Genomic DNA, 22,433 nt, shown 5'->3' on the forward strand with positions numbered 1-22,433 from the left:
ATGTTGGCTGTTGGCTTGTTGTATATTACTTTTATTATGTTTAGGTATGTTCCTTGTATACTTGATCTCTCCAAGACCTTTATCATGAAGGAGTGTTGGATTTTTGTTGAAGGCTTTTTCAGCATCTAATAGGTGATCATGTGGGGTTTTTTTCTTTCTTTTTTTTTTTTTTTTTTTTTTGGTTTTTCAAGACAGGGTTTCTCTGTAGCCTTTGGAGCCTATCCTGGAACTAGCTCTTGTAGACCAGGCTGGCTCAAACTCACAGAGATCATGCCTTTAATCCCAAATGCTGGGATTAAAGGCATGCACCACCACTGCCGGGCTTTCTTTCAGTTTTTTTATATGGTGGATAACATGGACCGATTTTCATATGTCAAACCATCCTTGCATCTCTGGGATAAAGCCTTCTTGATCATGGTGGATGATTTTTTTTGATGTGTTCTTGGATTCTGTTTGCCAGTATTTTTGCATCAATGTTCCTGAGGAAGATTGGTCTGTAATTCTTCCTTAATTGTGTCTTTGTGTGGTTTTGTATCAGGGTAACTGTTGCCTCATAAAAAGAGTTTGACAATATTCCTTCTGTTTCTATTCTGTGGAACAATTTGAGGAGTATTGGTATTAGACTTTCTTTGAAATTCTGGTAGAATTCTGCGCTGAAACTATCTGGCTCTGAGCTTTATTTGGTTGGGAGACTTTTGGTGACTGCTTCTATTTCCTTAGGAGCTATAGGTCTATTTAAATTGGTTATCTGGTCTTGATTTAATTTTGGTATATGATACCTATCCAGAAAATTGTCTTTTTTTTTACATTTTCCAATTTTGTGGAGTACAGGTTTTTGAAGCATGACCTAATGATTCTCTGGATTTCCTCAGTGACTGTTGTTATATCGCCTTTTCATTTCTGATTTACTAATTTGGATATTCTCTTTCTGCCTTTTGGTTAGTTTGGATAAGGGTTTGTCTATCTTTCTGACTTTCTCAAAGAACTGATTCTTTGTATTGTTCTTTTTGTTTCTATGTTACTGATTTCAGCCCTCAATTTGATTATTTCCTGGCCTCTACACCTCTTGAGTGAGTTTGCTTCTTTTTGTTCTAGAGCTTCCAGGTGTGCTATTAAGTTGCTAGTGTGAGCTTTCTCCAAGTTCTTTATGTAGGCATTTAGTGCTATGAACTTTCCTCTTAGCACTGCTTTCATGGTATCCAATAAGTTTAGGCATGTTGTTCTTTCATTTTCATTGAATTCTAGGAAGTCTTTATTTCTTCTTTGACCCAGTAATGATTCAGTCGAGCATTGTTCAATTTCCATGAGTTTGTAGACTTTCTGCAATTAGTGTGTTGAATTCTAACTTTAAGCCATGGCGATCTGATAAGATACAGGGGTTATTCCAGTTTCTTTTTTTAATCTGTTGAGGTTTGCTTTGTTACTGTGTATGTGGTCAATTTTAGAGAAGGTTCCATGAGGTGCTGAGAAGCTGAGAAGAAAGTATAATCTTTTATGTTTGGGTGGAATGGTCTATAGATAACTATTAAGTCCATTTAAGTCATAACATCTGTTAGTTCCCCCCCCCCCCCGCCTGGGCTTTTTTTTGTTTGTTTGTTTTGTTTTGTTTTTTAAGATAGGGTTTTTCTTTGTAGCTTTGGAACCTGTCCTGGTACTTGCTCTGCAGCCCAGGCTGGCATTGAATTCACAGGGATCCACCTGCCTTGGCCTCCTGAGTGCTGGGATTAAAGGCATGTGCCACCACTACCCAACAAATTTCCTTATTTCTCTGCTAAGTTTCTGTGTGGCTGACCTGTCCATTGGTAGGAGTAGGGTGTTGAAGTCTCCCATTATTAGTGTGTGGGTTTTGATGTGTGATTTAAGCTTTAGTAATATTTCTAAATGTGAGTGCCCTTGTATTTGGTGCATAGATGTTCAGAATTGAGACTTTATCTTTAAGGATTTTTCCTGTGATGAATATAAAATGTCTTCCTCTAATCTCTTTTGATTAATTTTAGTTTGAAGTCTACTTTGTTAGATATTAGGATAGCTACACCAGCTAGTTTCTTAGGTCCATTTTCCCAACCTTTTACTCTGAGGTAATGTCTGTCTTTGAGGTTGAGGTGTGTTTCTTATATACAGAAGGATGGATTCTATTTTCATACCCATTCTGTTAACCTGTGTTCTTTTAAAGGTGAATTGAGTCCACTGATAGTAAGAGATATTAATGACCAGTGATTGTTAATTCCTGTTACTTTTGGTTTTGGTGGTGGTGATGATAGTGTGGGTGTGTGCGTATGCGTGTGCACGTGTGTGTGTGTTTCCTTTCTTTGGGGTTTGCTGGTGCGAGGTTTTCTATTGCCTGTGTTTTCACAAATACAGCTAACTTCCTTGGCTTGGAGTTTTTCTTCTAGTACTTTCTGTAAGTCTGGATTTATACATAAGTATTTTTTAAATCTGGTTTTGTCATGGAATATCTTATTTTATCCATCTGTGATGATTGATGGTATAGTATAGTAGTCTGAGTTGGCATCCTTGGTCTCTTAGGGTCTGCAAAACCTTCTGCCTGTTCAGGACCTTCTGGCTTTCAGAGTTTCCATTGAGAAGTCGGGTATAATTCTGATAGGTCTGCCTTTATATGTTACTTAGCCTTTTTCCTTTTATTCTGTATGTTTACAGTGTTTTAGTATATAGAGAGAGGACTTTTTTTGGTCATCTATTTGGTGTTCTATAAGCTTCTTATACCTTCATAGGCATATCCTTTAGATTGGAACTTTTCTTCTATGATTTTACTCAATATATTTTCTGTGCCTCTGAGCTGGAAGTTTTCTCCTTCTTCTATCACTATTATTCTTAGGTTTTTCTTTCTATGGTATCCCAGATTTCCTGGATGTTTTGTGTTAAGAATTTGTTTTTTTTAACATTTTCCTTGACCAATGAATCTGTTTCCTCTATCGTATCTTCAATGCTTGAAATTCTTTCTTCCATCTCTTGCATTCTGTTGGTTCTGCTTGCATCTGTAATTCCTGTAATTCCACCAGATTTTCCATTTCCAGAATTCCCTCAGTTTGTGTTTAGAGGCATTTTCTTAATTGAGGCTCCCTACTCTCTAATGACTCTAACATTTCAAGTTGACATAATAGCCAGTACACATATAAATAAATATAATATAAATAAGCATGTGCACTCATACACAATAAATAAAATTAATAAATAAATTAATGTAATAAAACCCTCTTTCAAGTTCCTCAATGTGGTGATTTAAATGAGACTACCCTCATAGGATCATGTTTGAAATCTTTGTTCCTAGTGGAAGGAGTTACATCATTGAGGGTGTGCTGTGAGGTTTCAACAACCTATGGTCATTCCCAGTTAGAGTGCATATCTCTCTCTCTCTCTCTCTCTCTCTCTCTCTCTCTCTCTCTCTCTCTCTCTCTCTCTCTCTCTCATACTTATTGACCAGAATGTAAGCTTGTAGTATGAATAATAAAAACCCAGAGACAAATACTGGGGTTCAAGCTTAAAATGAGCTTAAGATCAGAAAAGTAAAGAAGCCAATCTTTTACCTCTACCAAATATTCAGATCCTGTCTCCACAAATCCTCAGACTCCACAATCCACTGAGTTCCTGTCTCTTCCCCTTTATATTCCTCTCTACACCCAGCCATATTGCTCCTGACTCCACCTCCCTGGTGCTGGGATTAGAGGTGTGTGACTCCCCAACACTGAGATTAAAGGTGTGAACCACCACCTCTGGATCAATCCTGTGTAACCCAGGGTAGCCTTGAACTCACAGAGATCAATACGCTTCTGTCTCCTGAGTCCTGCGATTAAAGGTGTTACCACCACTCCCTGGCCTCTAGTGGCTTAGCTTTGCAATCTGATCCTCAGGCAAGCTTTATTTATTAAAATACAAATAAAATATCACTACATAAGCTCTTAGCTACTGCTCCAGTGCCACACCTGCCTACTGATATGCTCCCAGCCATGAGGGCCACGGACTCATCCTCTGAAACTGTAAGCCCCCACTAAACTCTTCCTTCTATGAACTGCCTTCGTCATGGTGTCTTATCATGGCAATAGAAAAGTAACATTCATCAAATTAAAACTTATTTAATCTAATTTGGGGGAGCTCTGCACAGTATTTTTAAATTAAAAAGACTTTAGAACTCATTTAACTAAATGTACATATGTCATAGGCGCTAAAGGAAAGTCTAGAAAAATAGTGATTTACCATATCATAAAGTTGGCAAGTTACTAGTGTCCTTTTACTATATTATACAGCTCAACAGCTGGACTTCTAATAATTCTAATAAAGTTAATTAGAAGTAGTTACTACCCACAAACATCTTTAGATAAAAAAGAACTTCCAAAAAGTGTACATGCATGAGTACACATAGAGACAAATGGACAACACACACACACCTTCTGTACATTCTAGATGTGATTTTTGCCACATGTAAGAATGTATCTTCTTTTAGTAGTCTATATAATGACAATGAGTTATCACTTTATGTTTTTGACAAATCACATTATATTCAGTGATTAGTTTAAAGGTATTTTAATTGAAGCCAGGCATGGTTGTTCACACCTGTAATCCAGCAGAAGGACTATAAACTCATACCCAACCTAAACTACATAGTGAACTTTGACTATGTACTGTACTTCTAAAAAGTAAAAACAAAATTGGGGGTTTTGAACCTATAGATCCTGAAAAGTTAGGGTTTCAAGTAATTGGGTAATAGCTGACATGGAATGCACATAATAACTCACTAAAAAACACTCCAAAATGGCAAAGTGATATGAATAACTCATTTGTGAAGCTAAATAATTTGAAAGTATAAAGACATTAAATACAGGTAGTAAAAGGCCATTTGTGGTAAGAAAGACCGATGGCTGGAAAAGCCTCTGCAATTTTATTACTCCAGGGATATTTCCCTTTACCTAAGCTAGTCTAATAATTTAAATGTTACTGGTGATGTTTTTGTGTATCTAATATATGAAAATACTATAGTTTGAAATAGAAAGCATTATCATGTTTTGGTAGTAAAGCATGTTGCTGCTGACAATTTAACTACTAAGTTGTGTGACCTGGAGCTTCAGGTTTTCTTTCTTTCTTTCTTTCTTTCTTTTCTTTCCTTCCTTCCTTCCTTCCTTCCTTCCTTCCTTCCTTCCTTCCTTCATTTTTTGAGACAGGGTTTCTCTGTGTAGCCTTGGCAGTCCCGGAACTCAGTCTGTAGACCAGGCTGGCCTAGAACTCGGAGATCCGCCTGCCTCTGCCTCCTGCGTGCTGGGACTAAAGGTGTGTGCTACTACTGCCCTGCTCAGTTTCTTCCTTTCTGAGAGATTTAATTGAATAATAACATAATGCCCTTGGCACAATGCCCAGCACATAGTTAAGTGCTGAATAAATATTGACTTCTGTAGTTATTATCATTGTTTGTAGTATGAGATAACAGAACCGTACTGTCACTTGAAATTTACTGGGAAAAGCACTTCATGTAACCCAAACAAAGGTACAGTCGAAGCAAAAAAGTCAATTTGTTTAATTTAGAGTGAGAAAAATGCCTGCCACGCTGACTGCAGTTTACACACCCAGCTCAACGTTTCCCCCAGGAGGGAGTACACATTTAAGAACCTAGATGAGATTAGGTGTTGCCTTGGGGAGTACACTGGAGCAAAGCCAGAAAGATGACTGCTTGCTTTAAGCCTGATTTCTCCTTCAACTCCAAACTTTTTTCTTACTCTCTCTCTCTCCTATAATTTAATACTCCTTGAAACAAGTCTATATTCACTCTTCTAATCAAACAAACCTCTGACCTTGCACTGACTACAGAATAAAGCATCAGTTCTTTAGCCTAGATTTTAAGATCCAAATTAATCTGTTCCCCAATTTCCTATTCCATTTTGTTTCCTTCTCCTGGCTAACATGAGTGTTTTACTACAGAAAAAGTAGCTTTCCCTAAAACATGCCATGCTTATTTATTATGAGCCAAGGCATAGGCTATGTTTCCTCAAGAAATTCTCTCTCCTCTATGAGCTTTTTCATCATTTCAGAGTATACAAAATCCCTAAATTGCTACAGTCTGAATTACTGTATTCTCTTATGGGTTCTGAGGTAGAGACAGCATCTCAATCTGGCTTAAGGTGACCTAGAACTCACTATGTAGTAAAACTGGTCTCAAGCTTGTAACAATTCTCCTGGGGTCTCTCACTCTTCTTCATATATATGTAAATATTTATACATATATGTATATTAACTTAATTACATGAATCTTATTTTTCTTAATCAGATTACGAACTTTTAAGATAAAGATCATTTTTGTATCTTCTCATAAAACAATACATTATTACATATATAGTATATATTGAACCTAAATAAATAAATGATGAATTAATGACTGTTCTGGGATATGCTAAATCAGCCTGGGTATATCCAGCAACTGGCCTGACATACTGTAGTCTGTTAAGTCTGAATCATAAATGTCCCCCAAAATTGAAGACATGGTCATCAACCTGTTGTGCTACTGAGAGATGGTAGACCTTTTAAGAGGTAGAATCTAATGAAAAGACATTAGATTATCAAGTGAATCTCCTCCCACTCCCACCCCGTTCCTGGCCACCATGGGTATGCCACCTTGTTCTACTGTATTTTCCCCTACATGTCCCCATGATGTTCTGCTTTGATACTGAGTCAAAAACAATAGAATCAACTTCTCAAACTGTGAGCCAAAACAAACCCTTCTTCCTCTTAAGTTTATTATTTCATATGCTATCACCACACAGGAAGTGACTAACACAGTCTCGCCCAGATTCCTAGCATCAAAGCTTCTCACAGTGCTCTCCTATTTAGTTCTGAAAATTACATCACAAGTTTCCTAATTGCTTCAGGAAGCAGATGTCTAACGAAGGACCATTCTCTTTGAACATCTCTTTGTTTCTGATTCCTTTTACTCTAGTAAACATGAAATAAGCACCCAGTAAGTCATTGTGTAATTGGTCTTAATTTTCCAAATATCCCCCTGTCCATTAGGCATTAAAATGTAGACATACTTTCCCAGAGTATGTACCAATTAACTGATAAAACCACTGCTAACAAAATTTTAAATTAAGTAACTCACTAAGTGGCTATTGATTTTCTTTTAATTCTTAACAAATACCTTAGATGCTTCTAGTGTTCTGGTGTTGTGAGCGAGCTGAGCAGTAGTCATCATGAGAGTGAGTCAGGATTCTTTCAACAATTTTAACCTGTTAAAAAATTAATTAGAGATTTGGCCTAACATAATATTTCCTATCTTGTCTTTCCAAAGATGAAACTGATTTTAAAATCAAAACTTAAAGTCAAGTAAGTTTAAGGATAGACTGTTTCCCAGACTTTCCTGTTTCAAGAGAAATTTACCAAGCTCAATTTTGAAAACACAAAGGGAGAATGAAGCTAAAATAGTTCTACCTGTCCTTATCAAAAATTATAAAAATCTGAATTAGAAAAATTCTTATTTTGAACTTTCCAAATCAACTATAACTTGGCAAGTAATTTTAAGAATCATTTAAGTTTTCACTACAAGCGTTTTCTAAATCTGGTATGAAGTCTCTGTATTAATTTTTCAACCACACAAAAAACTGTAAGATAATCTACTTATTCATAAACACATTCTCAGAAGAAAGTCCCCTAAAGATGCAATATATCTCATTTATCTTTGTTATTCCCTCAAACAGTAACTGTCTTCTTGTGCACAGCAGGGCTCAAAAACATTTCTTAGACTAACTTCTTATTTGTTTACAAAACTCAAAACCTATTCAAAAAATGAAAGTAACAGGTGTTGGTGAAGAGATGGAGAATTAAAGTCTTTATACATTTCTGGTTCAGATGTAAAGCAACCCAGAACACAGTATGAAGTTTTTCAGTTTCTTAATACCCTAGTATGCAGCATTATCGTTTCTAAGTATATAGCCAAAAGAAATAAACAAGGAAGGGAAGAAGCAGGGAGGGTCTCAAATACTTGTTCATCAACTCTCATAGCAGCATTCTTCATACAGTCAAAAGGTGGAAACAATCCAAAAGTCGATCAATAGACAAATGGACAAACAGCCAGGGGCAGTGGCATGTAGGCCCAGCAACACTGGAAGCTAAGGCAATCAGCTCAGTCTAGGAGTTTGAAGTCAGCCTAGATAACATCGCATCATCTTTTAAAAAAAGGGGGGGCATGGGGGGAATAGATGAATGGATAAACAAAAATGTGATATATATATATATTATATATATGGGCTACTCAATCTACAGAAAAGGATGAAATTACATGCCACAATGGAACCTTGCAAGCACAATACTATGTTTAAAAAAATAATAAAAGCAAAGCCAGGTACAGAAGAACAAATATATGATCTCACATATGAGTACCTACAATAAATTAAGCAAAAATGCAAACAAAAGGTACAAGAGAGGTTATCAAAGCTGTGGTGGGGATAGAGCGGTGGAATTCAGTAGGACAGAGGTTTCTATTCACTACGATGAAATATTTTGGAAATGGTAAATGGTTGGCTTTGTCACATGACAGCTGAGCATTGCTAGACTGTACACTGAGAATGGCTCACATGACTGATTACACATTATGCATAATAGATCACAATTAAAAAGTTAATGAAGCTGGGGGGGGACCCAAATTTATACTCAAAGACTAAATCATCATTTTAAAAAGTTTTAAAAGTTATGAATTAAAAGTGTATTTTTCAGTGGAATTTTTTTAAAAGTAAATCTTCTATTTTCTTTCTGAAGATCTTAAATTATTTCGATTTGGATCTTACTTGTAATAACCCATTTAAAGAAATTCCACTCTGGCTCACCCAGGGCTGTTACCTGTTATATTACCAATTAAGGCAAGGCTCTGGAAGGTTTTTTTTTACAAATAAGAGGTTAGAATTATTTGAAGACAGTGCCACAAGGTGGTGATAGAGACTATAAGCAGAAACTATTTAATTTCTCTTGAATTATTTCTTCAAAACAGCACTAGGTGACACTATTACAATATTTTATATGCGTCTGAAATCTACCTGATGGTTCTTGAGTAGTCCTTAAAGGCTGTTTTCTTTTGTTGTCTTCAGAACGTAACTGTCAAGTCTGGCCCAACACAACTATTGCCTCCCTTACATTTTAAGAAATAAGGAAGGCAGGCTTGAGAGAAGACCCAGCATTTAAGGGCACTGGCTGCTCTTTCAAAGAACTGGGGTTCAATTCCCAGAAGCATTAGCCTCCGGCTGGTGTTTCTCCAGACTAGCAGTTCCCTCCCACTGTCCTCCCGTCTTTTCTCTGGCCTACTTTCCTCCGGCATTTTAGTATTCCAAAAGCTTCTGTCCTAGTGTCTTCTATTTTTTTCATTTCTAAACATGTATATGCCCAACCCAGGTCACTCTGGGAGTTACTGACCTACAATTCTGTCCATTAGACAAATCCCCACTTTGATGTCCTTAGCACATCCAAATGTGAATTCTTGCCCCTCATCATGAAACAATAATTCAATCTGAAAATGTATGACTCAACTCTGCCTTTTCTTATTTCTTTGTTCAATCAACTTAGTAGTTCTCAAATGTATCAACTACTCACTTTCTCTACATTGTTGTCAGCTTCTATGGGGGGGGGTGTCTTCTTTTGTGGTTAGTGTTGATGCTGCTACTGCTGTTTTTGGGGTTTTTTTTATAATTTATTTAATGTACACTGGTGTGAGGGTATCATTTCCCCAAGAACTGAAGTTACAGACAGTTGTGAGCTGCCATGTGGGTGCTGGGAATTGAACCTGGGTCCTCTGGAAGAGCAGTCAGTGCTCTTAACCACTGAGCCATCTCTCCATCCCTCTACTGTTGTTTTTATAGGCTCTCACTACATGGCCCCAACTTCCTGGAACTTGCTATGTAGCCCAGACAGCCTTGAACTTGAGGTGGTTCTGCTGCCTCCAGTTCTCAAGTGCTGGGATTACAAGTGTATGCCACCATGCTGGGCCTGACATTTCTACTTCAGATCAGATTAGGTTTGTCTCCTGCCTGAATTCCTCCAACAACCCATCTATCCATTGCTGCACTCTGCCATCTCTGTTGTCTCATTCTACAGCCAGACTTTTCTAATCACAACCTTGATTATATATTATTTCCAAACTACAGTTCTTACATAGCTCTCCCACTGTCCTCAGAAAAACTTCACCATGGTTAAGATCTGCCTGCCTCATGCCTCCCCAACCTCGTCAGTCATTTCCCTTGTCTTCTGTGCACTGGCCATTAGTATATTGTTTACCTCTACTCTCTGACTTTAGGCTTTCACAATATTCTCCTGATCAGAAACATCCTCTTCTACTTCAAAGTCTTACTTATCTACTGAAGATGGTTTAGTTTCCATTACCACCTCCGCCAAGTGCTTGGTATTTTTAAAGGGTTTTTTGTTTTGGTTTGGTTTTTTTCGATACAGGGTTTCTCTGTGTGTGTAGCCTTGGCAATCCTGAAACTTGCTTTGTAGACCAGACAGGGCTTGAACTCACAAAGATCGCCTGCCTTTATCCCCCAAATGCTGGGATTAAAGGAATGTGCCACCACAGCCTGGTTTTAAAGGTTTTTAAAAGTGCAATTCAAAGGGTTTTAGTGTATTTACCAAGTCATGTAACCATCAACACTAATTCGTCACCTCTAAAAGAAGCCACATTTCTGTTAGCAGTTTCCCATTCTTGCCTTCTATCAATCCCTGGTAACCACTAAATATAAATATACTTGTTTTGCTTTGGAGACAAGGCCTTACCATGCAACCAAGGCAGGTTTCAAATTCATGATCCTCCTGCCTCAGCCTCCTAAGTGTTGGGATTTCAATCATGTGCCAATATACTTGGATTCTAATCCACTTTTCATGCTTATTGTTTTGTATCTACTGGACACTAGTTAAATCACATAATCTTGTGACTTTTGTGTATTGTTTAGATGAATTTTTAATTCTTAGAATCACTACAGTTCTGCAACAAAATAGTTACTCAATATCTCCTGACTCAATGAGGAAACTCTATAGGAAAAGAAAGAGCTTGGGCCAAATGGCTAGAGAGATGGCACAGCAGTAAAGAGTACTTATTTCTCAGCCATGAGTTTAAATCCTATGACTTCAGGCTCACACAACTGCATGCTGTAACTCCAGCTCCAAGTAGCCCTTCTGCCCTCTTCCAGCTTCCATGGACGTCCAAACACACACGTACATATAAACTCATAAAGACACATGCATATATACACAAAATAAATATTTTAGAAAAAGAATTAATGTTCCAGGAAAATGATAAAATTTTAAGTTAGAGAACACTAAATATAATTTATTTAAAATACCTATCTTTGTAGATTAGAAAACCCAAATCCCAAAAAATCATTGGTTTACCCAGAGTCTAAAACACAAGAAGTTGGACACCCAATAAAGGAGTACTATAATAGTGACTCCCCAGATGAAATTCTCCTCTGGTTTCACTTCATGCACATGACTTACTCCCTTGTTTTTAAATATTATAGCCTCTTTCTGGGATTAGAAGTTTATTTCAAGATACTAAAAAGACCCAAATGATTTTTCAAAATAGGCAAAATCCTTTTAACTTCTAATTACTCTGTTATTGCTATTTCTCTCTCTTTGAACAACTGTTTTATGGAGGTCTCCTATCCAAGTACAACCCAATTAATTTTTGAGCTCACAAGCCCAGAGCCCCCAGGAAATATGTATGAACTTAAGAGATCATCCTCTCTCAGAGAATACCTGTTTTGTTTTGACTCATTATCTGTGATACTTGGGTGAGAATGAGAACACCAGCTCCTATAGTTAAATGTTTGGTCCCCAGTTGGTGGAACTCTTTGGGAAGGATCAGGCAGTATGGCCTTGTTGGAGGAGGTGTGTCACTGGGGGTTGGGCTGTCTGAGGTTTCAAATAGTCACACCATTCCCAGTACTTGCTGTCTTGCTGTCTCATGGGAGCTATTTCACTCTCTTGCACTTGTGCCCTATGCTTCCCTCTCCTCCCTCCCCTCCTTCTCCCCATCCCTGCCCCTCCTCTCTCTCTCCTCCCTCTTCTTCCCCCCCATCCTACCCTGTGTTTGTAGAACAAGATATAAGTTCTGACTAGTGTTTCAGTGCCTGCCTGCCTGCCTACCTGCCTGCCTGCCTGCCTGCCTGCTGTAAGGACAGTCTCTTCAAAAACTGGTGCTGGAACACAGGAACAACCACAGGAGTAGTGACGACAGGACAGAGGAAAAGGACAAGGTGTCAACCTAAATCCCATGCCATATATGACTCGATTCCAGTATGTGGGAAAACATAATATTTATCTTTCTGAGTCTGGTTTATTTCACTTAACATAGTGGTCTCCTGTTCCAATTAAAACAACCAAGAGCTATTCATTGTGGAAACTCAAGGTGTACCAGTCTAGTTCTCCCTACTCTCTCCTCTTTGTTTTTAGCGTGTGAAATTTTTCACCATCCAGGGTAGAAAACTGTGTTACCTGATGCTTCTGGTCCTCCTCAGGTCCTCCTCCGCTCTTGGCCCCGATTCTACTTCTCCTCAGAGGGCTTTCCACTTCCACGAAATACTTCCAAATCAAGCCTCCCAAGGAAAAAGAGCAACAGAGAAGCCTCACAGAACCCCACCCGAATGCCTTCCTCCCGCGACCCTGGGAGGCTTCGGCCTTCAGGCCTTCACCTCGGCCTCCTCGGGTGTGGACACCGGAGGCTTCGGCCTTCACCTCAGGCTCCTTCGCCTCTGCCTCCTTCACCTCGGCCAGTAGTTGCAGCCAACGGCTTTTGCTAGGAAAACCCGCCCCTCAGGCTTACGGATAACCAATGACGCTTTCCGCTTTCCGGGCAGGGCCGCAGGTCTCTTCAGGAAGACCTCTTCAGGACGACTCTCCAAGGTTTACCCCTCAGGCGACGCAACTCCACCTCATGAATATGCAAATAGGCCCGGCGATTCCCGCCCACCTGGTTCTGGGCGGGGCCGTGTGCTGTGCCCTGAAGAACACGTGGGGAACGCCCAGAGACCGCGTGGGGGCCGCGTGAGGGGGCGGGGCTTCTACCCGGCTGGCTGGCCAAGGTGAGTGGCTGCTGTGGGCCAGGATGCCAGACCAGGTTTCCCTGGGGTCCGAGGGCAGAGCTGGTGCCCCTGGCTAGAGCCGGAAAGGCCTGGACTCCACCGGAGCAGAGCTTTGCAGTCCTGGAGGGCATCTTTGACCTCGTCTTTGGGACCCTTCTTTACCGTGGTGTTTAACTGAAACACGGCTATGTTAACCTTACTTTGCGCTTATCTTAACCCGAGACTCCCCAGACCTTTCCCGTCTGTGTACTATGGAACTTTCCAGAACTATCCGAAGTTCCTTAAACCTCTGTGGTGGGATTTCCCAAGGCTGTAAATGAATGAAATACTTGACATTTCTTATTTTATCCCCACGGGAAAGGAAAAAATGAGGTTCTTGAGAACACGGGTTTAAAACATAATGAATAAACCACCATCTGGGTTAAAATAGTCTGGATTTTCTCAATCTCAGCAGCGGTACCCCTCTCTCCAATCTTGACAATTTAAATGGTTTCTAGATTGCCAGCAGTCCCCTAAGGGGCAAAATCGCATTCAATTCGGTTCTGCTTGGGTCTTTACTTTCCAGAAATAACCTTTTGTTTTCTTTTTAAGTTCCAACCACAGCCCTTTCCAGTCTCAAAATTAATTTGCTTCCTAACCGGACCATTAACCTCCCCTCTTTGCTGGTGTCTGTCTTAGTTTGTTCTCTGTTGCTGTAATACAGACATCATTACCAAAAGCAACGTGGAGGAAGAAAGGGTGTGTTTCACCAAGCAGGCTTCCACTCTGTCTTGAAATGAAAGCAGGAACTCAAGCAGGGCAGGAGCCTAGAGGCAGGATAAGCAGAAAGCACAGAGGACTGCTGTTTCGGCTTGCTTTCTTACACAACCCAAGACAGCCTACCCAGGGGTAATTCCAGCCTTGCCCACAGGCCAGTCTCTCAGCTGAAGTTTCCTCTTAGCGGATGATGCTGGCTTCTGTCAATTTGACCAGTGTGTGTGTGTGTGTGTGTGTATTCTGTCAGTTTGACCAGTGTGTGTGTGTGTATGTGTGTGTGTGTACGTGTGTGTGTGTGTGTGTGTGTGTGTGTCTTCTGTCAATTTGATGTGTGTGTGTATTGTGGCTTCTGTCAGTTTGACCAGTGTGCGTGTGTGTATGTGTGTGTGTGTACGTGTGTGTGTGTGTGTGTGTGTGTGTGTAACCAGGCCACTATCCTAATTGTCATCTACCTTGCAGTCTGAGCTCAGCCAACCACCACCACGGTCAAAGACCTTCCTCCTTGCCTTTCCACTAATGGCTGTGTCTATCATATTCAGTTGTTTTTTTCTCACTTTTATTATTCTGTTTTCTTCCCAGAACTTAATATGGGTTTCATTTCCTTGTTAACCTGTCCTTTCTACCTAGAATGTGCATGAGATAACAAGTTTCATCAGAGGACCTGTCTTCCAATATTCAGTATAGTCCCTGGCAAATGGTAGGCACTTGGCAAATATTGGTGAGCCAGGGGTTGTGGTGGGTGCCTATAATTCTCAGCCATTTGGAAAAGCTGAGACAGGAGAACTACTCTGAGTAGTTTAGTAAGTAAGGTCCTGCCAATAGATAGATGGATGGATGGGTGGGTGGGTGGGTGGGTGGGAGAGGCAGTGTAGGTATATAGCTCAGTAGAACACCTGCCTCTTCAGCATGCAGCCCTCAGCTAAACTCTCAGATCCCCAAATAAATAAACGCTGCACCGTCAGTGAGATGACGCAATCACGCACCCTCTCTTCCTCCTCATCGTGTCGTCAGTGTTTCTCTTCCTTCCCATTGCCGGCTCCCTGGAATTCCATTTGGAAGGTGAGTGGATGGATAAGCAACTGTCATCAGTAAAGCCTGCCTGGTGCCCACTACTGGTAAACTCTTGAGGGGATGTTAATTTTACTTCTTCCTTTATGTTCATTGAAGGCATACAAGTAGATAATTGAATGAACTGATCACTGACTTAAGGAAAAATGTTTAGATAATTAAAATTGGCTGTGCTCGAGGAAGCCTTAGAAACCATCCTCGTCTCCTCCTTTGCTTCACAGATGAGGGTTTAAGTATTTGCTCTTGGTCCCTGGGCTTGTTAGGAGAGCAGATTGCAAGCACAACCCTTGGCTCCCATCTCTCATTGCAAGGCTTTTTCTTGTCCCTAGCCAAGCTAGTTTCTAATTACTTTTCTGTGAGCCCAACTTGCAACTCAAACAGAAACCCCCACCAAGGTACTTCTTGTCTACTAAAGGCTTGAGCTTGGTGCTCTTAGATCAAGTCCACACTAGGATAATGACCCAGGGAACCCAAAAGTGGAATATGATACCCTCAATTTTGTGGCTACCACCAACACCTGCTCCTCATCTTCCTCCTCTTTCCCTTTCCTCCTTTTCTCTTCCTTCTCCTCTTCTCTTCCTGTTCTGCTTCTTCCTCTTTTTTCTTTCCTTTCAGTAATAAAGACTGGAATTTGTCTCTACCAAAGCAAAGTACGTGGTTCATTTTGGGACGGAAGTGTTTACCACTTTAGAGACTGACCAACATGTAGAAACAGCCACATTCTCAGAACTTTTATCTTTGTCAGAAATTGGCAGTTGTTAACGTTCTGACATCTGGAAGTAAAATGACATGTGAAACAGATAAAAAGAGAAGTGGGGAGAAATCCTTTTTGAGAGGACTTCACAGCCCAACCTTTCCTGTTCAGAGTCCTTTGTATCATTTGACTCATCCCCTCAGTCTCTAGTCAGAATCTTGCCCCTTGCATGCTGATGAGGTTTTTTTTTTTTTTTTATTTTGGTTGTTGTGTTTTGGGGGAATTGGGTTTTTGTTGTTGTTGTTGTTGTTTGGTTTTATTTGTTTTTGGCTTTTTGGAGATAGGGTTTCTCTGTGTAGCTCTGACTGTCCTGGAATTCAATCTGTAGACCAGGCTACCTTTGAATTCAAAGATCCACCTGTCTCCGCCTCCTGAGTGCTGGGATTAAAGGCATTAGCAGAATCGCATGGGGTTTTAAAGTCTTCTCTCAAGGCCTGTGATGGCATACTGTATCACAGGAAGAGCAGCTAGTTACCGAAAGGTTGCTACTTAGACCGGCACGTTACATTTAGTTTAATCTGGGGAACCATTTGAGGGCTATCACAATAGACATCATATTGCAGACAAACTATATATCCCAAAGAGGATGGCATCTCTAGAGGCACGTCCCTCTCAGAGTACAGGACCAATACCAAGTACAGAGGGCAGAGGTTAGCCGCCAGATAGGAAGGGTGAGTTATTAACACATTTGCTTCCAACCTTCATCAGGATGGCTGTCATCACCTTAGCCTCCAGTCCTGCTGCTGGTACTGTCATGTGTCCTTCCTCTGCAAGCTGGCTGATTAGCTGTGGGGACGTGGGAGAGGACGACTCAGACCCTGGGCTGGGAAGTTTAGAGCTTAGTGAGAAAGGGGGAGCTGCAAACACATTAGAAACACAGAACATAGTTTGTATATAGTGATGGGGCAGAAGGGTGTGACATGGGGCAAAGAAGAAAAACCTTCCACAGGTGCAGTCCAAATGGCTTCGCAGAGAAAGGCGTTTTCGAAGAGCAAGCAAGTTCCCTTTCTTGGGTGATGACTAGCTCACATCACCCCGACAACAGCAGGCGTTTTACCCCCACTTGAGAACCAAGAGAGAAAAGATGGTATAAGCTCTTCCAGTGTCGACGGATGGCAGCGTGCTCCTGAAAGCTAAGTAAAGCCTCTGCCATCTCAAGTGTCTCACTCACACTTAGGAGAGAGCTGAGTGGACAAACCCTCTCGTCTGTGTTTTCTTCCTCGACAAGGTTAAGGTGACTGTGGCCCTTCGGTGCCAGCTGTATCGCTTCAAGCACTCTCATTTCTGTTGGGATGTTATTTTATTTTGGTTTCCATGGGAGCATTCAATAGTGTTGTGGTTTGAATCTTAAATGTTCTCCATATACTAAAGGCTTGGTTGCCAGCCTGTCACTGTTGGTAAAACTTTTAGGAGGCAAGGACAGGTGGAAGGAAGGAAGGAAGGACGGTCACTGTGGGGTGGATTTAACTCTGCTTCTGCTTCCCAGCAGCAGTGAGGTGAGCAGACTGCATGGTCCTCACTGCGATGCACTGCTTCCCCTCGGGCTGAGAAATAGAAGTGCCAACCAGACAGCTGAAATGATGAGCCAAAGTATGCCCAAAAGTTGTTTCTCTCCGGTATTAGCTAAAGTGGCCATGTGGCTTGTCAGGAGCGAGAGTCCTCGATGCTCACGGTGAATTTGTGAGGTGATTCTGGAGACCTAGGAGTTTTAGCAGTAAAGAAAGGGGAAGCAAATTCTTGTAAGATCCGAAGTTCTGAATGAAGCTGACCACATGGTTAGATTACTTGGGATTTCTTTCCTTTAGAGAAGAGAGAAAAACATCAATATAGATGTGTGTGTGTGTGTGTGTGTGTGTAGGGAGAGAGATATGTATGTGTATATCTATGCGATTATACATATATATGTATGTGTGACATAGATATATGTGTGTATATATAAATATATATATATATATATATATTTATAATTGCCATCTTAGCTGAACTTCTGAACTCTCTTCATCCTCTGGCAGCTAAAGAGAAGCCAATCGATATAAAACAAACTCCCAACTGTAAAGTCTAAACACAAATGCCTGCGCCTTCTGCCTTCACCCTGTCAACCTACAAAACATGGCTTCCTGTGGAAGTGGCAATTTACTGTGGCCTTCATGCCCCTCAGAGGTGCAGATCAACCCCTGCCTCCTTGGGGGCTGATTTTTCTGACTGGCAGAGCTCTCCATGTGGATTGTATGCTTCTAGGAAAGCCAGGTTTAATGAGCTGGAACAGGAAGTGACGGCGCTGAGTGACAGGCTGCTCTACTGCCTGCTTGAGTGCCCAGGACTAAGAAATGACATCAAGGCAAACGCTGAATACTCCCACATTATAGAAATATTTGGCTACTTGGTTCTGTTTTCCACTGAGTATCAAGTTTTGGGGACATGTAAAACAATGTTATTCTTCTTAATGATCATCGCTTGATATGGAAAGTTTCAAATAAAAAAATAGTTTTGAAACTGGCTTTCCAGTTTGAAACCAGGAATATCTGCACAGCTAACAGAAAATGGCAGCCACCAAAAGGTGGTCTAGAGCTCCGGTGAGGCCATATTGCAGCCTCAGGCCTGGGAGATTTCTTTTTCTTTCCTTAATTCACTCTTAACAGGTGATAATTAAATTTATAGTCTCCAATTGAGAGAGTCTGTAATTTAAGATGTAAAATTCTTAAGATCGCAGCATAGGCAGAACATAATCATGCAAGAAATGTGAAGCAGGCTTCTTAAAGATCCTCTCTGATTAGAGAAAAACGACATTAGTTCCTCACTGCCAGGAAGAAAGCTAAACAGCTGAAACTATGAGCCATCACAGGCAAATTACCGACTTCACATTCGAGTGGGAGGAAAAGGTTGCAACAAAGGCGTTGTTCAGATGTTTGCTGGATGGGCAGTCGTCTTCCCGGTAAGCTAGTGGGTGCCCTATTCTTAGTGCTCGCGTATGTGCATGTGTAAGTATGTTCACATGGGTTCCCCCATTTGTGTATGTATGCAGAGACCAGTGGTCCATCTCAGGTGTCATCCATTCCTCGGGAGCCACCTCCTTTGTTTACTCAGACAAGGTCTCTCATTGGTCTGGGACTCTCTAGTTAGGCTAGGCTGGTTGGCCAGCAAGCCCCAGGGACCTGCCTGTCTCCGCTCTCCAACACTGGGGTTACAGGCATACACCGCCACACCTGAATTTTTTTTATGTGAGTTCTGGGGGTGGAACTCGGGTGCTTTTGTGGCAGTAGCCTTACTGACTGGGCTATCTTCCCAATCCCAAGTACTATGCTTTCAAATGTGCCAGGGACTTGTTAGCGCCACGTCTGCCAGTACTCAGCACGGAAGGTTATGCTGTGGCAAGAAGGGGAGACTCAGGAGAGCTCTGCTTTCTAATAACTTGTTCTGCCACACTTTCTTATGAAGAGTGTTTAGACATGAGACATGTTGACCTGACACATTTTTGTTGTTGGAAGAATCCTAAATACTGTCCAAGTAACTTTCAGGGATGTATTCAAATTCAGCATAGTAAGATTTATCTTCTAAAAGAAATATCATAAATGTCCTATTTTGGTTGTTTATTATTATTTTTTAGATATTTGTTTTGCAGTTCTGAAGACTAAACCTAGGGCTTTGTACATTCAAGGCCAGCACTGTATTGCAGAACTATATTACCAGGCCTTTTATACTTTTATTTGCGTGTGTGTGTGTGTGTGTGTGTGTGTGTGTGTGTGTGTGCGCGCACGCGCGCACACACACGTAGAAACCAGAGGGTGAGGTCAGATATCTTCCTCAAGTGCTCCTCCCCTTTTGTTTTGACACAGGGTATCCACCCACTCAGTGCCTGCCTAGCCAGCTAGCAAGCTGCTGGGATGGATGGATCTTCCTGCTGGCAGCTCCCCAGTGCTGGGATTAAAGGTGCATGCCGCCGTACCCAGCTTTTTCTCAGTGGTGTTGGGGATCTGAACTAAGGTCCTTATGCTTCTGTAGAAATGCTTTACCATCTGACTTTTAATGTTTGAGACCTAGTTTCACTGGGGTACTTAGCTTAGGCTGGCCTTGAACTCACTCTGCACTGCACTGTCTACTTGATTAGATTTAGAATCACCAAGAAAAGCAGGGTGTGGCGATACATGTGTGTAATCTCAGCACTCAGGGGTAGCGGACGCAGGATTCCCACTCCAAAACCAACCTAGTCTGTCTAGCAAGTTTTAGGCGAGCCAGGGCCACATGGTCAGTCTGTCTTTAAAAAACAAAAAACAAACACAGAAAACCAAGAAACCAGCCGGGCGGTGGTGGCGCACGCCTTTAATCCCAGCACTCGGGAGGCAGAGGCAGGCGGATCTCTGTGAGTTCGAGACCAGCCTGGTCTACAAGAGCTAGTTCCAGGACAGGCTCTAAAGATGCAGAGAAACCCTGTCTCGAAAAAACAAAAACAAAACAAACAAACAAAAAAAAACCAAACAACAACAACAAAAAAGAAAACCAAGAAACCTAGAAGACAGTGCAGGAAGGCCCTGGGTTTATCTGTGAGGGTATTTCCAGAGGGTATTAAGTGAGAGGACAAGCCCCAGGATGTAGGTGGTGCCCTCCCATGGGGAAGAAGAGAAAGCTTGGGAAGTGCCAGGATGCCCTCTTCCTGGTGGCTGCCACCCCGTAAGAACTGCCGTGGTCCACCATGCCTTCCCACCGCGGTAGACTAGGTCTTCCGCAAGCATATGCACATGCACGCGGAGACAATACACCGTCCTCCCTTAGGCCGAAAATTCAGTGGGTGTTTTGGTCACAGCAGTGAGAAGTGGCGTGCTTCTCTACTTGACCATGTCTAGTGACTTTCTTGGAGGTCACTACCTGCTGGACGCTGCTGCCGAGCCCGTCTAGTGCGGTCTTCAGCTATTGTAGTCTTCAGGGCCCGGATGTCAGGTTCCTGTCTGTGGTGTCCCCTTTTGTTGATATTCTCATTTTAGTCTTGCACTCGTATCCGTATTTCCTTTGGTTGACTCAGTTCTATAGTTCACTGAGCTCTTTTCAAACAAGGTTTTTGAATTATGTGTTAGAGAAAGTAGATCTCAGAAGATTTATCTTGGTCCTTTGGGCTGTGTTTCCCCGTTATACCGTATGCAGTGTTACTTTGATGGCTCATGAGCATTTGAAGAAACACTTGGCCTAGTCTTCACAGACTTCCACTGTCGGCCCAGGTAGAGGCTCCTTGTGCCTCTCTTGTTTTCTCTGGAGCTTCTCTGTGTGTACCCATACCCGCTGTGGAGGGGGTTCTGCAAATCTGAGCTTCTGGCTCCCTCTGGTGTCTACACGCAGTACTGCAGATAGGTAGGTAGTTGCCACCAGGAGTCCCCTTGTTCCCAGGGGCTCCTGGACTTTACTAGTTACAACTAGAATCAGACAAGATAAAAACCAATCCTTGGGAAGATTCCCAGAAAGACAGAAAGTTGGCACACGTTCCATTCTTTCCTTCCAAAAGAAGAAACAAGAACTGGGCACCTTTCCTGGTCACACAGAGCTGTCTGGCTTGTAGAAGACTGTGAAAGCCATGGAGACTTACCTATTCGTTCTTTCCTACGTACTTTGTTGGGTTTGGTGACTTTCAGTTAGTTCCTAGAGTTTTTGTTAAATCTTTATAAACTGTATATTGTGATAAAGTTGGTCTATGGCCTATGGCCTTCTATTCCATTATCTTGCCAACCTCAATCTAGATTCTTAACTTTTTGGAATTGTGGTGTACTGATTATATGAGAAAAACTGTGAAATCCTACCTAGAAAAAAAATACACATACATAAAATGTGAGATATAAGCCAGGTATGGTGGTTCGTGCCTGTAATCTCAGCACTTGGAAGACAGAGGCAGGAGGATCAGGATTTCAAGGTCGGCCTCAGCTACATAGCAAGTGAGAGGTCAGCTTGGGGTATACGTGGTCCCCCACTGGTGTGTTTGTACATGTATATGCGTATATGAGAGAGAGACAGAGGAAGACAAAGGAGACAGAGGAGAGAGGGAGACAGAGGCTGCATTTGTAGAGTGCTGCATTCATATGCACGTGACTAATTCCTATGCCTGTGCCCTAATTCAAAAGTCTTGATGGTTTGTGCAGCGAAGGGTTAAATAAGCAACTCGGAGCTACTCAGACTGCACGTTCACAAGAGAACGGCCGAGGACGGGCTCTGAAGCTTTGGATATCCTGCCTAGAGGAGCCTTGGGCCTAGGAGTTAGCCGAGACCTGCAGTGACAACCTGCTTTTATGTGCCGGAGATCCCAGGCCTCACTGTATCAGTTTGATTTCTGTGAGCACTGGTCACTCAACAGAGGTCTGCCTAACTGTGTCACTGAACTACGATAAAAGCCCTGGACCCTGGAGCTCGTGAGAGCCTCCTCCTTCATGGCTGGCACTTTGTATGCATTGCTGAGAGACGTACTCTCTCTGGGAACAGCAGCTGGATGCTCATATCTGATTTCTCCTGGACTTTGCCCCATGCACCTTTTCCCTTTATGTCCTGATCTCTAGCCTTTCATTGTGATATAGTTTAACTGTGAGCATAGCCACATTTTCCGAGCCCACTAGCAAATTACCTCATCTTGGGGACCATTCCTGCTCTAAGCTGTTTACGCTGAGGTGGCCAGCCTGCCAGGCCCGCTGCAGTGTGTGACCTCCTGTCACTTAGCACTCTCAGCATGTATAAGTCAGTCCCAACAGAATGTCACTTTCCACATGCTCCAAAAGTCCAAGGATTCCAAGGCGAGTAGGTTCAGATCTCAGCACCAACCTCCCCAGCCC

At 41.8% G+C, this 22,433-nt stretch overlaps 1 protein-coding gene across 1 annotated transcript in view; it reads right to left on the minus strand.

Annotated features, from left to right (window-relative positions):
- The window catches only part of Hormad2 (HORMA domain containing 2), a 117,719-nt gene extending 95,587 nt beyond the window's left edge, over nucleotides 1-22,132 (minus strand). Inside the window, exons 1-3 of the mRNA XM_042055021.1 lie at nucleotides 21,994-22,132; nucleotides 20,823-21,035; nucleotides 16,336-16,493 (exon numbers count right to left, since the gene is read on the minus strand). Of these exons, the coding sequence (XP_041910955.1) occupies nucleotides 16,336-16,493; nucleotides 20,823-21,035; nucleotides 21,994-22,132 (510 nt within the window). The remainder of the gene's footprint in view (nucleotides 1-16,335; nucleotides 16,494-20,822; nucleotides 21,036-21,993) is intronic.
- Nucleotides 22,133-22,433: the final 301 nt, after the last annotated feature.

This window comes from Arvicola amphibius, chromosome 1 (assembly GCF_903992535.2).
Source record: "Arvicola amphibius chromosome 1, mArvAmp1.2, whole genome shotgun sequence".
Taxonomy (NCBI): domain Eukaryota; kingdom Metazoa; phylum Chordata; class Mammalia; order Rodentia; family Cricetidae; genus Arvicola; species Arvicola amphibius.